Source organism: Rattus norvegicus, chromosome 3, assembly GCF_021556685.1.
Source record: "Rattus norvegicus strain SHRSP/BbbUtx chromosome 3, alternate assembly SHRSP_T2T, whole genome shotgun sequence".
Lineage (NCBI taxonomy): Eukaryota > Metazoa > Chordata > Mammalia > Rodentia > Muridae > Rattus > Rattus norvegicus.
The window spans coordinates 144,259,896-144,276,755 of record NC_141536.1 but is presented as its reverse complement, the minus strand read 5'-3'; the positions used below and the strand labels follow the sequence as shown (position 1 = coordinate 144,276,755).

Sequence of the window (16,860 nt, the reverse complement as noted above, 5' to 3'; positions counted from 1 at the left end):
GGGGACAGCCCCACCTCATTTCCAGTGCCACACCTTGAGGCTTTGTGGAGTCGGGCCAGCACCCAAACCTCGATATGCTCATTTGTAGAAAGGGGACACTGGACCTGCCTCCTTGGTTACGTGAGGACTAAATACCCATCAGGTGGGAGGTGCACGGTATAGCTGGGAATGGCTCTACTGCTACAGACACAAGAGACGTAAGCTGGACCAGAGCAAGCCCGTTAGCCAGAAAGGTCCGCAGGGTTTCAGCAACCAGGTTCTCTTAAAGTTAGCCACCACAGTTTCTCCTGTAAGCCTTGGGCAGGGCAAGGCTTGAATTGGTAGAGGCTAAGTAACCATAGTATTGGGAAAGAACGCTGTGGCCAAGGAGTTGGGCAGGACACTGTGTCCACGGTTCTGGCCCCTCCTGTTCAATCTCTAGCATTTGCTCAGCCCCGAAACCTTTCTCTTATCTCCCAGTCTTACGCATTCCTCGATCCCTTTCTGTCACCTCGACATCTACCAGGAGTCCGGAACGTTCCTGCCTACTCTGCTCCGGTGCCCTGGCAGTGTTGCCCTACTTAATCAAGGCCTCTGGAGAGTAGGACGAGGGTGGGAGTTCTCTGGCATTTCTGAGTAAAGTCTTGGGAAAAGAGAACTCCACAGGCCAGACCCAGACTGACTCTCTCCTGACACCAACACCCACCCTCTTCGTCATCATCAAGCACCTTTTGAGCAAGGGAGAGGAGATGGGGGATGGGCAAGATCACTCCAAGGCTGGCCAAAAGCCTGGGCTGGCCTTCTGCTGAGGAGGGCAGGCTGACAGGAGAAAGCCAGATTGCCCCCAGCTCCTTGTCCAGGTCCAGGTCCCTTCAGCGGTAGGGAAGCAGTGAGCTCATCTTTTAGCTCCACTCCAAACAAACGTGCCTGTCAGAGCCGGCAGAAGGCAGATCAATCTCCTGTGGCCTGCCTGTCCTGGCTCTGCTCCTGGCTTGCTGATCCACCTGGACAAGCTGTTCAGGGCCTTTCTCCTGACCAGGTCTCTCCTTGGGAATATCCACGGGGACCTCAGCAGGGAGCCAGGGAGCCCTGGGTACTCTCCACTATTGTCCTGGGCTCATGCCTAGCTCTGTGACCAGTGGAATCTCTTGAAGCAAAAAGTCCTGTGGGTTTCTTCCCAGGACGAAAAGGTAGAGAAGAGCTAGGAAGCTAGCGTCCCACCCCACAGAACCAGAAGAGTCCGGTGAGGAGAGGGGAGGGGAGGAGAGTGCAGTCACACTGAGCTTGTGAGGGGACACAGAGGGATGGGGGGTCAGCCATGAAGAAGAGCCTAGTGCCTTATGGAGAGGAGGCTCTTGGGGTCTTCACTCCCCAAAGGGTGGGAGGCAGGAAGCAGAGTGATCAGAATACAGTTTTGGCCGCTTTGCCGTGTTCTAGCAGTGTGGCATTTTAAGATCTCTTTCTCCTCAGAGAAGAGAATAATGGTTGCCTTCCTCTTACGAGCAGGTACGCGGATGAATGAGTCGGTGTAAAAAGGGCCCACCTTGGGTCCTGGCACTGGTGGGTCATTACACACTGCTGAATTGAGAGGACCAGTGTCCCCAGCTGTGTGTGTTCTGAAGGTCTCTGTGCCATGTAGCATGACAATCTGCTGGGCTATTCCAGTGGACCTTGCCTTTTCAGGATGGACTCCAGCCACTGGGGACTCCCATCTTCCTGACTCCAATATTGCCCACCCCAAGGCATTCCCTCCATGCCCACAGTCTCCCAGCACTATCCCCTCTACCTAGAAGGGCCTCCTTCCTTTAATATTCACCCCAGGCCATCTACCTGAAGACCAGCCTGACTCTCCCAGCTGCCAGGGAGTGCTGCCTTCTCCACTCTGACAGCATTTTAATTTCAGGCACCTTAGGTACCAGCCACATCCCAATCTTCATTAATTACAGCCACAGGTACATACTCTGCCCTGTGATGGTTTACATATGCTTGGCCAGGGAGTGGCACTATTAGAAGATGTGGCCTTGTTGGAGGAAGTGTGTCACTGTGGGGGGTGGGCTTGGAGACCCTCCTCCTAGCTGCCTGAGGGTGCTCAGTCTGTTCCTGGTTTCCTTCCGGTAAGATGTGGATAGAAGCTCCTCCTGCACCATGCCTGCCTGGATGCTTCGATGCTGCCATGCTCCTGCCTTGATGATAGCGGGCTGAACCTCTGAACCTGTAAGCCAGCCCCAATTAAATGTTGTCCTTTATAAAATTTACATTGGTCCCGGTGTCTGTTCACAGCAATAAGACCCTAAGACAGTGCCCCAAGACTGAGATTCTTGGGGCAGTAGCCTCAGAAAATGGCTCAACGCTGCTGGAGTCTGACATGGTAAGATGTCAGCACCCAGAAGGGGACAGTACCAAAACTGCAGTTATCTTCTAGACACTGCCATGGACCACCTGTCACAGACCCCTGTGGGGATTGTTAAAGATGTGGCATCTTGCTTCCACATCTGGCTCTGATGCCTTCCAACTGTGACTTTCTCCACAGCCAGCAGAGTTTCACTTCCGTCACCTGTAAACCGGAGATTATAATCCTGACCTCCCCGGTGGGGCGCGAGTTAGTGACCTAACTGTGGAAAGGTTCTGTCCTATGACGCAGGGTGTGGTCATGAAGGCTCTTCCTGGCTTGTCACCTTCCTCTAGGATGGAATCCTGAGGGCTGGTCCCCTCCCAGCAGAGCTGAGAAAGCGTCTGCTGACTTCACTGCTTGACTCATTTGAAAGAAATGGGGACAGAGGAAGTTTAATAAAAGTGGCTTTAAGGTGTGCTGGGCTAGCTTGCCCCTTTGTGTACTTCAGTGGGGTGGGGGATGAGAACCACATGCACAATTGAGCGGTACTCTGGGGAGCTGCGTGTGTGTGTGTGTGTGTATGTGTGTATGTGTATGTGTGTGTGTATGTGTGTATGTGTGTGTGTGAGTGGTATGTGTGAGTGGTGTGTGTGTATGTGTATGTGTGTGTGAGTGGTGTGTGTGTATGTGTATGTGTGTGTGTATGTGTGTATGTGTGTGTGTGAGTGGTATGTGAGTGGTGTGTGTGTATGTGTGTGTGAGTGGTGTGCGTATGTGTGTGTGCATGTGCATGTGCGCATGTGCATGTGTGTGTGTGTGTGAGTGAGTGGTGTGTGTGTGAGTGGTGTGTGTGTGAGTGGTATGTGTGTGAGTTGTTTGTGTGTGTGTGTGGTGTGTGTGTGTGCATGTGCATTGTGCGTGTGTGTGTGTGTGGTGTGTGTGTATGTGTGTGTGTGTGTGTGTGTGTGTGTGTTTTGTATGCATGGGCACAGGCATGCTTACCTCTGGGGGATGGATGTGAAGAGTAGAGAATGATGTTGAGAATTCTCTCTTTCTCTCCACCTTCCCATCACTTATTTTGAAATGGGTCTCTCAGTAAACCTGGTGCTTGCTGCTTTGGCTAGTCTGGCTGGCCAGGGAGCCCACAGTACCTGCCCATTTCTGTCTCCAGCTTGGGGTTACAGAAGAGCCTTACCCCAGCTGGCTCTTATGTGGGTGTTAAGGACCCAGTCTCAGGTCCTCATGCTTGCGCAGTAAGCACATTACCCACTGAGCCATCTTCCCTGTCTCGCCTTCCCTCCCCCCATCCCCCCAAACAGGGTCTCTGTATTCCGGGGTGGCCTGGAACTTACTATGTTACCCATGCTGCTCTTAGAATTGTGACAGTCTTCCTGCCTTGGCTTCTTGAGTGCTAGAATTATAGATGTGAGTATAGAACGGCTTTTAAATGCCAGGGCAGGGAGGACTGTGATTCTGGAAGTTTCGGTTCAGATATAGACTAGATCTTCCCTCCCTTGTTTCTAAACAGGACAGCTTGAACCCCCGGTGTTTCCTGATGAAGTGAACAAAACATTCCAATACCACCAAGGAAAGCCCCAACCCCAAAAGTGCAGCTAAGTCCAGCCGGCCTGCTCTACTTAGGAGTCATGAGGAGAGGGACAGGTTAAAGGCAAACCTGAGCCTCATCAAGTAAATGACCACACTCAGGACAGTTTCTTCCATGCACGACAGGGAAATGTGGGCATAGGGTGTATTTTAAATGGTGATGTGGATCTTGTTTGGATCCCGATTTAAGCCAACAACTATAAAAGCCATCTGACATAACGAGGGTGCCTGCCAGAGGGTATTATATTATGTGTCTGTGCGTCTGTCCATGTGCCTTCCTGCGCGTGTGGGTATACGGTGGTTAGGAGTCAACCTTGGGCACTGATGCATCTTGTGTTTTGAGACAGGTTCTCTCTCTGGGTCTGGAGCCTGACTAGGCTAGGCTGCTTAGCCAGCAAGTCCCAGGTATTCCCCTGTCTCCAACTCTCCAGTGATGGGAGTACAAGCCCATGGCTATGCACTTAGCTTTTTCACATGGATTCTGGGAATCAAACTCAGGTCTCTGTGCTTACAAGGCCAGGACTTTACCTGTGCTCCAGGTGTTCCTTGCACAGGGAGCACCTGAGGAGTTGAAATCGTTTTAACTTCACTGAGTTTAATAATGATTTTGTGGTTATATAAAATTAGGCCTTTGTTAGTGTTACACATCCAAGAAGTCATACATACAATGATATCATAGCTGAGTCTTTCTGTAAAACGCATTAGCTGTAGATAGAGAAGGCTCGGCAGTTAAGAGCACTTGTTCCTCTTGCAGAGGACCTGGGTTCATTTCCCAACACCCACATGGCAGCTCACAACCAGCTGTAATTCCAGTTCCAGAAGATCTGACGCCCCCTTCTGGCCTCCAAGGACACTGCTTGTTAGGCACTTACATATAGGCAGAACATTCATACACATAAAATAAAGATAAAATTAAAAAAAAAACCACCCCCACCCCACCCCCACCAAATCCCTCAGTCCCAAAATAAAAGTGGAAGGGTCAGGTAGCGTAAGTGTAACCGTGTCGGTCACTGAAGCAGAGGATGCTTATCTACAGATCTTTCTTAGCTTCCCTCCTTTAGAGAGTGTGAAACTGTTCCATAACGGAAGAGAGCCAGTTCCTGGGAGAGCCTGCTCCCTCCTGCTCTGAGTCTGTGTGGAAATCAAATGTCATATTATCCAGGTGCTCCATAAATCGCGGACCCCCTCCTCGTGATGACACCGTCTAGGGCAGTGTTTACCAGTTCGCCGACAGCAGCCAGGGGACTATGGCTGTGCTTCTAGGTGTTAACTTGTCTGTCCCTGTCTTACAGAGCAAAGTCCTAAGCTCTCTTGGGATTTCTACCAGAACTGGAGGTTGGTCACCCAACATGGGATGCAGTTGTGGTGTCCATCCTCAGGTTGGAGGTCCTTCCCACTCGCCACACACGCCCGTCTCGGAAGTGGAGACTGAGAGCAGTAAACTCTTCACAGCAAGGGTGGGCACGAGCGGAGACCCCGGGGCTGGGCAGAAGAGGAGGCAGAGGCATGGCTTCCCAGAACCTCCGAGGAAAATAACCCTTTGAAAATTCAGTTGTATTTACCACAGCTAAAACTAAAACCTTTTCAGCTAACGGTGCCTGGCGCATGACAAGGCCTGAGAATGATAAGGTTTGTTTCCTGAGGCCTTATCAGCCGCCACAGTCATTTGCTGACATCACTCCAACAATAAGAACAAGATAAAGACTAGGTACAGGGCCAGGAAAGTGTCCAGGACAGAGGAGAAATGATGCTGAGCGGGCGATAGAGCTTCACAGGAAACAACAAAGATTAGGTGGAAGAGTACAAGGAAATTGAACCCTCTCATGGCTCCTGGGCTGCACCTTGGCTAATCCATCTCCTGGGCCAGTTTTGGGCAGAGGCGGAGGAGGAACAAATCCCCAACTCACACAGTGGTCTGCTGTATCCTCAGAGGAAGATCCCTCCTACCTACTCCAGACACAGCGTCTGAGGGAAAGGACTGCGAGAAGCCGGCCAGGACCCTTAAGCTGCACCAAGACAGGAAAAAAGGTATTTTCTGTTTCCCAAACTTGGTCCAGATTAAGGATCAAGAGCTCCAGGGACAGGATTTCATGTTTCTAAAAGGTCCTTGGTAGTTCACATGATTAGGCTGAGTAGGGAAACTTCAAGGGCAGAGATGTTTCTCAAGACTGGACTCTGCATTCTTAAATTTCTAGGTGGTTCTTCTGGCCTCTGTTTGAGATCCATGGAAGCTCAGTATAGTGGCGGAAGGCATGACTCTAGGATTATAATACCCAAATTCCAAACCTCCTTTAACTACTCACTATAAGACCTTAAACAGAATAATGTTTCTGTGTGCCTTAGTTTGCCTGTCTGTAAAATGGGGGTAATAATAACTACTTATGGCATGATGTGTGGAAGGCACTTGGTATGGACCTTAGAACCTTAACCTACCATGGATTACATCTGTTAAAATCTAAAGGCTGGGGTTGGGGATTTAGCTCAGTGGTAGAGCGCTTGCCTAGCAAGCACAAGGCCCTGGGTTTGGTCCCCAGCTCCGAAAAAAAAGAAAAGAAAAAAAATCTAAAGGCTGAATCCCCTGTCCTTCCTTCCTCTTGATTCTTGTTGCATTTTCTTGGCACCCCTACTGCAACAGAGTCTACCTTATGACAGGATTACTTATGTAGACACTAGACTCTTCCTGTCCCCCTTAATTAAATGCTTAGGTATCCTTTGCTCTTTGTGGGACTTTGTACCATGTCACAGCAGCATTGGAAGAGACCTTAGAGATGGCTTAATCTGTCCCTTTGTCTCCATTTCCTGTATCCTGGGATTAACTTCCTGTGTGCTGGGGTTAACTTCCTGTATGCTGGGATTAACTTCCTGAATGCTGGGGTTCCAGGTGTGTAGCACAACTCCGTGCTCATGCTGGGAATTGAACCCGAGGCTTTCTGGGCACTAGGCAAAGACTCTACCAGTTGAGCTACATCGTTAAGGTGCTGTTGAACTCAGGTTTGGGCTCCAGCACTGCCACCTACCAGTTATGCCATTGAGCCCTGAGCTCTTCATCTTAAAAATGGACCTGCGTTGGCACAATGGCTCAGTGGATAAAGACACTTGCTACCAAGCCTGATGACGTGAGTTCAAGCCCTAGAACACACATGGTGGGGGGAGACAAGGAACTCCCACTAGTTGTCCTCTGAACTCTCTATGGTGCACACTTACTCCACAAATAAAAACTAGGTAGATAAATGTAGTGAACAGATTACTGGGGCAGTGAGACGGCTCTCGGTAAAAGTGCTCCTCCCCTCAGGCATGGCCACCTGAGTCTAATGCCTGAGACCTACACAATGGAAGGAGAAAGCCGATCTTCCCAAGTTGTCTTCTGACCTCCTGTGGCATGTGCACACCGACACATACACACAATACACACACACGTGCACGTACACACACACACACACACACACACACACACACAGGTGCACACAAATGAATGTAGTAAAAAGTTTAAATGGGCATAACACTGTGTCCTTTCCCATGTCTAAGCAAGCATCTTGTGAGTTCATATGGATGAACTCTTTAATGACAAGAGCTGTTGCTGTCCCACACTGACTGCTGTTTTGTGAGTATCCACACCACTGCAACGGTGCAGGGCAAGCTGAGGATCCTGGAATAGTTACGCCACAGCTTAGAGTAACTTTGGGGCTGGAACTCATGCCTTTCAGATCTCATCCACTTTGATGTCTTCTAACCGGTTTTTACCGCCTTGGACACAACATCTTCATGTTCATGGTGATCCTACTTCAGACCAACTAGAACAACTCCTAGTCTGGCTACTCTCTGTGGCTCTGGTCTTGATGGATCAAGTGTTGAATATTATCAGAGGCCACACAGTTCTTGCTTTCTTGGGTCCTAAGAGGAGAAGCTCTGGAAAGCAGGTTTTTCATCAATGGTGTTCTCCCAATGCATCCTTTCTGCATCTTTCCCTGACAGCTGAACAGCCCCCCACCGCAACCCCCCCCCCACCAAGTCCTTACCATCATGGTTGGCATTTCCTAGTGTCCAGGGCTCATCTGAATCAAAGTGAGTGTCTCCTCCGATTCCTGGGCCAGGAAAGTAGGCATGGGCTAGGAAGCCCCCTTCCCCATCAAAAGGAGAGCTGTCACCATGGAAACCAGAAGCAAAGAAGATCATGATGTCTGCCTCCTTCCGGTCACTTTTGATCTCATGGTATGGCACCTCTTCAAAGGTCAACGGGGTCACTTTCTGCCACACATCGAAAGCCTGACGAATAGCCTTCCGTGTGTCCAGCTCACCCACCTTTGGGGTATAATTGTGAATGCTGGTGAGAGAGAGAAGGGTCATTAGAAGGAAATACAGAATCGGAGATCAGTGGGGCTAAAAGGGACGTCAGGGAAGTATGGCCCAGTAGGACTCACATTTTGAGCCCTAGGATTCCATCTACTGAGATGCTTCGGAGGGCTGAAGGATACGCTGACTAGGACGTACACTGGGCCCCTCAGTCAGAATAGCTTTGTTTTCATTGGGCTTTTTATTCCTGACAAGGCTTGTGTTGCATAAGTGATTCCATCCCATGTGGAGTAAAAAAAAAAACTTGGTAGATCAAATTCTCTAAATTTAACTCTTCCTCTTCCGGTACATAAAAGATATACATTTGGTTTTTTTGTTTGTTTGTTTGTTTGTTTGTTTTTGTTTTTTGGGTTTTTTTTTTTTTGGTTCTTTTTTTTTTTTTGGTTCTTTTTTTTCAGAGCTGGGGACCGAACCCAGGGCCTTGCGCTTCCTAGGCAAGCGCTCTACCACTGAGCTAAATCCCCAACCCCAAAGATATACATTTGTAAAAGTCACAGACATACTACAATAGTACAGAGACTTTAAGTGGTTAGGAGCTAACCATTGCTGGTCCATCAGCAACTGGAGTAGGGCAGCACATGGCTTAATCCAGTGCCTGGCCTATCTCTTTAAGGTAACTATCTATGGTACATGGCTCTCTACCATGGAACATTGCTACTTAATGCGTGCTCTGTCCTGTGATTGCCTGGGGCATGGATCATCTTACGGGATGGATGGGAAGGAAGGAGAGGCTTAGAGAGGTTGGGTAATAGAAGGGAAGGTTAGAATTGGGTTAGAAACTTGTCTTTAGGAGACCCAAGGGTCTTCTAACCTAGATTCTTCTTACAGTTTCTTCTCTATTTGGAAAAAAAAAAGAAAAAAGAAAAGAAAGAAATCCTGTTCTGATCTTGACATCTTGTCCATAAGAAAGTTTTGCTTTAACCCAATCATTTCTGTCTTAGGTCCTTTTACTGTACCCAGGGAGTCTGAGTTGGAATCAGTTGTGAGAGGTGCCAAGCAGAGCTTATTGAAGCCTCCCCTAGCTTGGTCCTTGCCCAAGCCCTCTGTGAACACTGGTGTCTGGCCCTGCTGTGTTGGGTTTCATTATTTTTGTCTTGGTGTCTTGGAGATAGAACCTGCTCTGAACTGGCCTTTTTAGGCAAGGAATGACAGTGTTGTGACTCGTGTCTTTATTCCTTACTCTCCTTGAGAAACAGCTGAGGGCTGGAGAGATGGCTCAGCGGTTAAGAGCACCCGACTGCTCTTCCAGAGGTCCTGAGTTCAATTCCCAGCAACCACATGGTGGCTCGCAACCATCTGTAATGGGATCTGGTGCCCTCTTCTGGGCTGCAGGTGTGCATGCAGGAGGGATGTTGTATACATAATAAATCTTTAGAAAGAAAGGAAGGAAGAAAGGAAGGGAGGAAGGAAGGGAGGGAGGAAGGAAGGAAGGGAGGGAGGAAGGAAGGAAGGGAGGAAGGAAGAGAGGAAGGGAGGAAGGAAGGGAGGAAGGAAGGGAGGAAGGGAGGAAGGAAGGAAGAGAGGAAGGGAGGAAGGGAGGAAGGGAGGAAGGAAGGAAGGGAGGAAGGGAGAAAGGAAGGGAGGGAGGAAGGGAGGAAGGGAGGAAGGAAGGAAGGGAGGAAGGGAGGAAGGGAGGAAGGAAGGAAGGGAAGAAGGGAGGAAGGGAGGGAGGAAGGAAGGGAGGGAGGAAGGAAGGGAGGAAGGGAGGAAGGGAGGAAGGAAGGGAGGAAGGGAGGAAGGGAGGAAGGGAGGAAGGGAGGAAGGGAGGAAGGAAGGAAGAGCGAGCTGAGACTCTGCATTGAGCATCTTCGGTGAGGTGTGTCAGACTGAAATTAGGAATCCAGCAGAGGCCGAGCAGTTTGCAATCCCTAACAGAGCAAGTCTAACACAGTCTCTACAGAACAGAATCCAATTGAACAATTCATACCCAGGTTCAGTAACTAAGAAGTGTAATAGGTGGCCAGACAGAGCACAACTAATAAGTCCCAAAGGACCAGGTCAACCAGGACACCTGAGGGTGGAGTCACCTGTGGAGGTCACAGAGAAGACAAGGTCACAGGCTCTCAGCCCCTTGTCTTGATGTCCACAAGCCTGGCCTTCGTCCTGATTCTCACACTTCCTGAAACATAACTACCATGTGACCCTCAGAAGGTTGGACAGGAAAAACAGAGTGAGTGAGCATGGGGGGGGGTCAAAACCAAGGAGGAGGAGAGGGGGCCACAGCACCTGTAGGTGATATGTTTCTGCCTCCACTTCTGTCCAGTTAGGGCATAGCGTTTATTTCTCCTCCTCCTGCTCAAATGGGGATGATCAGGAACGCCACATCGAGGTTTCTTCATCCACCTGAGCAGAGAGAAGGCACACACACACACACACACACACACACACACACACACACACACACACACACACTGTGGTTACTAAGCACTCTAGGGAGGCGCTGCCCAGTCCCCAGCCCCACAGTGAATGGCAGTACACATTCTTAGCTTAGATCTGGGACCCTGACTCTGCGTACCTCCAGCAGGAATTTGATAGACTGACTGACTGATGAACTCATTCACTCCCAAGGAAAAACACTTGAGTTTAAGAAATACTTAAGAGACCGGAGTCAGCAGTTTCAAGTTCTAGTTCCGCCAAGAGAGGCAAGGGGTCAAACCAACATGGACCTCAGTTTTCTTGTCAGCATTATAACTGCAATAAAATCCTAACCCCTGGTCTGGAGAGATGGCTCAGCGGTTAAGAGCACTGACTGCTCTTCCAGAGGTTCTGAGTTCAATTGCCAGCATCTACTTGGTGGCTCTCAACCATCTGTAATGGGATCCGATGCTCTTTTCTGGTGTGTCTGAAGACAGCTACAGTGTACTTATATAGAATAAATAAATACATCTTCAGTCTACGTTTCATGTGGTCCAGCCCCTGCCCGTGTGTCCAGCAGCTTGTTACCCTTCTCTCTTCGGTAAGACAGCCAGCCACAGTGGCAGTCTCCGAATATGGTAACCAACCATTCTCACTCTTTGTGTTTGCTGTCTGCTTTGCTTCTGATTCTGTCTTTATGTGGTTTGTCCCTGAAGGACAGGTCCACAGTAGCCTGACCCTAACACTGCTTATCTTGCCTGATGTGTCCTTATAACAATTATCACTCCCCGAAATGTAAACATCTGCTTTCTTGTTTACTCTGCTTTTTTTTTTTTTTTTTTTAGCTTTGCCTGATTTTGAGCGGCATGAGGATAGGAGAATTGTCTCTATCCCCAGGGCCGGCACGGGAGGGATGGGGGGTGGAGGTGGGTTGTCAGAAATGATTTCCTAACCGCCAACAAACTGACTGATTGAATGAATGACCCACAGCTCTTCAACACTACAACAGACAAGCATGAACGGCAGTAGCTTTCACTCCAGGTATTTAAGAATTGGCTAGGGGCTGGAGAGATGGCTCAGTGGTTAAGAACACTGACTGCTCTTCCAGAGGTCCTGAGTTCAAATCCCATCAACCACATGGTGGCTCACAACCATCTGTAATGAATCTGATGCCCTCTTCTGGTGTGTGTGAGGATACCTATAGTATACTCATATAAATAAAATAAATAAAATCTTAAAAAAAAATTGGCTAAATATCTAGGTACAGATCTAGGTACAGACCTGTAAAGCCAGGACTTGGCGGGCCGAGGCAGGAGGATCAAAAGTTCTAGGCCAGCCTAGTCTATACAGTAAGACCCTGACTCAAAAGAAAAGTAAACTCTGAGCAGACATAGCATGCAGAATATAATTTTCTATAATTATTACAATTAAGCAATTATTACATTACGTTGTGGGGTGTATGTGCGTGTGTGCGTGTGTGTGTGTGTGTGTGTGTATTCCCCTCCAAGACAGGTTTCTCTGTATAGCTTTGGCTGTCCTGGAACTCATTCTGTAGACCAGACTGGCCTTGAACTCACAGAGATCTGCCTGCCTCTGCCTCTGGAGTGTTGGAAGGAAAGGTGTGTACCACCACTGCCCAGTTTATATTGTGGCTTTAAATGTTAATCTGTTGTCTCTAATAATAGCAGACTTTTTGAGAACAGAAATCACGTTTACGTTTGTCCTTGGGCCCCAAAGCTGGTCCAGTACACGGAACTCAGTAAATCTTGATGAACTTGTTTATTACCAAGTCAAGGCACATCAGGGAAGCCTGGGACACCAATGGGGATTTAAGAAAAGCCCAGGTAGGAGACTTAAAAGCTGTCACTGACTAGGGCCAGGCCACCCTGCATTTTATGTTTCTGTACTGGCCTAACAACCGACCCACTGAACTTGGCATTGTTGGAAGGGAAAACATCTGACCTCATTCACAGCTGTTAAAAGCAGTCGCCATCGGCAATACAGAAAAGAAGACAGGCCGTTTTAACCTCCTAAGAAAAGCCACTAAAGGGAGCAGACCAGGTCTGACTCATCTTGACATGCCTTGCTTGCACAGAGAGTGACCCACACTCACAGCTGTGCCACGACAGCATCCACTAACATCAGTTTGAACATCGGCAGTTCCCACACACGCATGCTCTCTTAGAATACTTTGAGTTGGGATCTTGCTAAGTAGCTCAGACTGGCTTCAAACCCACGATCCTTCTGCCTCCATCTCCTATGTGTTAGGATTGAGAGCAGCCACAACTACACCTGGATTGCTTTTAGGATTTCTATTGTATGTATTTATTTATTACTGTATGTTTGTGATGTGTTTGGGGGTGCTGTATGCAAAGCCACACATGGAGACCAGAGGGTACGGCAAGGAATCTGTCCTCTTCTACATTAACATGGGTTCTGGGGGATTGAACTTGGGTTGTCAGGATTGGGCAGATATATCAGGTCATTTGGAAAGCAGAAGTCAGGGAGGCAGGGCCATGACTTCCCTGACTTGGTGGCTATCAGTGCAGTTTAGTAAAGAAAAGACTGAGCTCTCTCTCTCTCTCTCTCTCTCTCTCTCTCTCTCTCTCTCTCTCTCTCTCTGCTTAGCTAAAGTCGAGTTAGAGGAGCTCTGCTGCTGGGGGAACGAGTGAAGGATGAGTGTGTGACATTTCCCAAGGCAAACACTCAGAAATAGTACTTGAAATTGTGAATCAAACTTTCAGTAATACATGCTGGAGAGAGAAGCAGGAGCCGTCTCTGTTACTGCAAGCCAGAGTGGGACCCGAGTGGGATGATAGCAGAACCTGGTGGTAGGAGATGGAGCCCATAAAAGACTTTGAGTACCCAAGGTCACAGAGCTAAGGTGGCACCCTCTGAATTCTACCCATCCCACTCCAGTCTTGACCCAAATGTGAACAGCCTTTTCCTTTCTGTGTGTCCAGAACACTGGTCCTAGATCCTTTCCTTTTGTCTCTTTCCCATCCCCCTGCCATGGTTTGAACCCTGTCCAGCAGGCCTGGGGCTTTCTGGAACAGAGTGAAATCCAAGGCCAGGTGGTGCCACAGCAGAGACACCAGTGCTCCTGGTCCAGGATGCACTGCCATGAAGCCTGCACAAATGCCTCAAAATAACATCAGCCCAGGGAAGAGGAGGCTGGGATCTAGAAGCCGCTCGCCCATGAGGCCAAAGACCAAGGGTTCAGTTCACAGCCTCTGAGGTGCCTTCATGAGCACCATCTTAGAATTTCACAATATCTCTCAGAGAAGGAAAGATCAGGAAATGTTTGGATAGAATTATGGATCAAGTTTTAAGAGCAGCCTGAAATAATGGACTCAAGGGTTTGACAGCCAAACCCAACATTGTCCTTTGCCGATAAACAGAATGAGCCCGACAGAGATGACAAAGTAACTTGTCTGCCAGGTGAACTGATTCTCCAGCCACAATTGTGTGCCTTCTGCCAGCTCGCCTGTGTCCTCAACCAGCCCTGCCATCTGCTTCCGCCCTCTCGGGAGCTCCTATCTTCTCCTTTGGAAATTCACTTCTGCTCTTTCTATGCCTCCCTGGCCTGAACATTTCTTCTGAAAGCGATTTAAATGACTTTCAAGGATATTTTCCTTTTAGTTTTTAAGTTTTTACTCATTTATGTCTATTATATAATAATATGCATGTTCTTTTGTTGTGTGTGTTCACACACAAGATCTGAGAACAATTTTTAGGAGCCGATTTCTTCCTTTCCCTGTAGGACCTGAGGGTTGAACTGAGGTTAGTACGTTGTGTGGCAAGCACTTTTAACTGCTAGGCAGCCCACATATATTTCTTAAAAAAAAAAAAAAAAAAAAAAAAAAAACGAAAAGAAAAGAAGGGAAAAAGAACCCCCAGGCATAGTGGTGCCAGGATACTTTAATCCCAGTACCTGGGGGGCAGAGGCAGGAGGATCTCTGTGAGTTCAAGGACAGTCTAGCCTACATTGTGAGTTCCAGGACAGCCTGGGCTATGTAGAGATCCTGTCTGAAACAAAGCAAAACCAAACCAAACCAAACCAAACCAAAATATAACCAACTACTCTCATCTTTTTAAATTTTTATTTACTTACATTTTTAAATATTTGTTTTATTTTTACAGGTATATGTTTGCCCAGCAAGTAAGTGCAGGAGACCTCAGAAGTCAGAGGTATTGGACCCTGGTGGAATTGGGGTCATAGAAGGTTGTGAGCAGCTATGTGGGTGCTGGGAATTGAACCACTTCCTCCCTCCCTCCCCCCCCTCCCTCCCTCCCTCTCTCTCTCTGTGGTAAAACATCAGGGAAAAACTCTGGAGTTGATTTTCTCTTCCCACCATTACATGGATTCTGGGGACCTAAGGAGCACCTTTACCCAGTGAGCCAGGTTACTGGCCCAGCTTTCTCTCATGATAAACACATAAAAATGTCTTCCTTTTCTGGCTAACCTATTTTTTCCTCTTCCGATTGTTCTCAGGCTTCTCATGTCTGGGCTCATGTCTCCTCCCCTAATTGCCCCTGACTTTGTTTTTATCATTCCCATGAGCTTTTAAGACAACCTCCTTAACACAGTAATGCCTTTCAGCCACCTGTCCAACTACTCAGCCGCTAACCCTGCTGACCACGCCCCTCCACTGCTGTGATGTCACTTCCCCTAGGGATTCCCCCCGCCCCCCATCTCTCTGGCCCCTCCTTCCAGGCTGGCTGTGACCCTCTTCACTCTCCCCTGGGTGCGCTATCCCTGAGAGATGAGAACCATTCTCATGGCTGGATTTATGCTGCCTTCTCGGCCTCTTCCTCGGGGTCATGTTTTCGAGCCCTAGGATGGCGCGGCCAGATGACTGTGTTTTTCACAAACCAGCTGAGTAGGAGGCTAGGGCTAAGCACAGGGCCTGGCGCGTGCAGGCACTCAGCAGGTGTTTGGTAAATGGGAAAAGTGGAACAAGAACCGCCAGCTTGCGATCGCTCCACAGTTCTCTGTATCAAGTGCACACGCATCCTAGGGCGGCGCCCCAGAGGGCGATTTACAGAGCCTATTGGAACCAGATGAGACTAGACAGACCCTCAGTAACCCACTCCCTTATTGTACTGAAAAGGAAACTGAGGCCCAGAAGGGTTAAGCGATTTGTCTCTGGTCACACAGCTTAAAGTTAAAATGGGGGTGGGGTGGGGGTGGGGACAGGTAGATGACTCAGAACCAGAACTGTGAAAGGGCACTCTTTGCTATTCTCTATTCTCTCCCAAGAAGGCAGTGCATTAGGGAGGTAGGATGAGGGTGGTACGACCATGACGAATGTGAACAGAGTCCAGAAAGTTCAAAGGCATAATGCTCCGTGCAAATCTTACTCGATTGTCGTCTGGTCCAACACACCGGTGACTGGGATCCCGTAAAACTGTTGCATAGTGGAGACTGCTGACTGCAAGGCCTTCCCTGAATGCAACGCAGACGCCCGCGACTCATAGGGAAGCAGATAGCCATAGGATTTTAACCAGTTCTGAAAGACGGGAAAGAATGCAGTGCGTTATGCTGGAGAAGTTCCTTTCTGTGTGGCAGAGATCAGCCCTTAAAACTAGGGGTCCCTTTACCCAGGGGACTTAAGGACCCAAATTCTGATTTCTTCCTCCTACCTTCTACCCCACAGATATGGTCAAGTGAACATCCGGAAAATCTAGCTCTGATCGGCTTGCTCCCCAGCTGCCAACCTAAAACGTATTATGCCTACAGTCAATCTGACGTAGCAGCACACTGCACCATATCTGCTGGCAGGAGAATATATATAGTCTTCCTTGCTAACCATCCCCCTCCACACACAAAACAATCCACTACAAACAATTATAAATAAGCAAAGCAACATATTCCTTATGTACAGATAAATAATAAATGCATAGAAGAAAATCTATTATGTAAGAGAATCTCCTGCCTTTCAGAAATACACATTGAAGGCTTACATAAGAATGTGTGGTATCTGCAACTGGTGCCTAATGGGTTCTGAAATAAACGCATAAATATATTTTGAGAGAGAGAGAGATAGCTAGATGAAGTAAATGCACTAAAATGCTAACAATTGGAGATGCAAGTCAAGTGTTGTTGGGTCTTTGTCCTGGTCCTACCAACTTCCTGAAGGTCTGAGTTGATGTAAGCCGTGTTGTGTGTGTGTGTGTGTGTGTGTGTGTGTGTGCGCTTGCATGTACGTGTGCCCACATGTGTGCACTAGGGATTG

At 48.4% G+C, this 16,860-nt stretch overlaps 1 protein-coding gene across 1 annotated transcript in view; it reads right to left on the bottom strand.

The window, feature by feature from the left end:
- The window catches only part of Mmp24 (matrix metallopeptidase 24), a 43,767-nt gene that overhangs the window by 11,696 nt on the left and 15,211 nt on the right, over positions 1-16,860 (bottom strand). Inside the window, 3 exon segments of the mRNA NM_031757.1 lie at positions 7,933-8,237; positions 10,493-10,609; positions 15,986-16,134. Of these exon segments, the coding sequence (NP_113945.1) occupies positions 7,933-8,237; positions 10,493-10,609; positions 15,986-16,134 (571 nt within the window).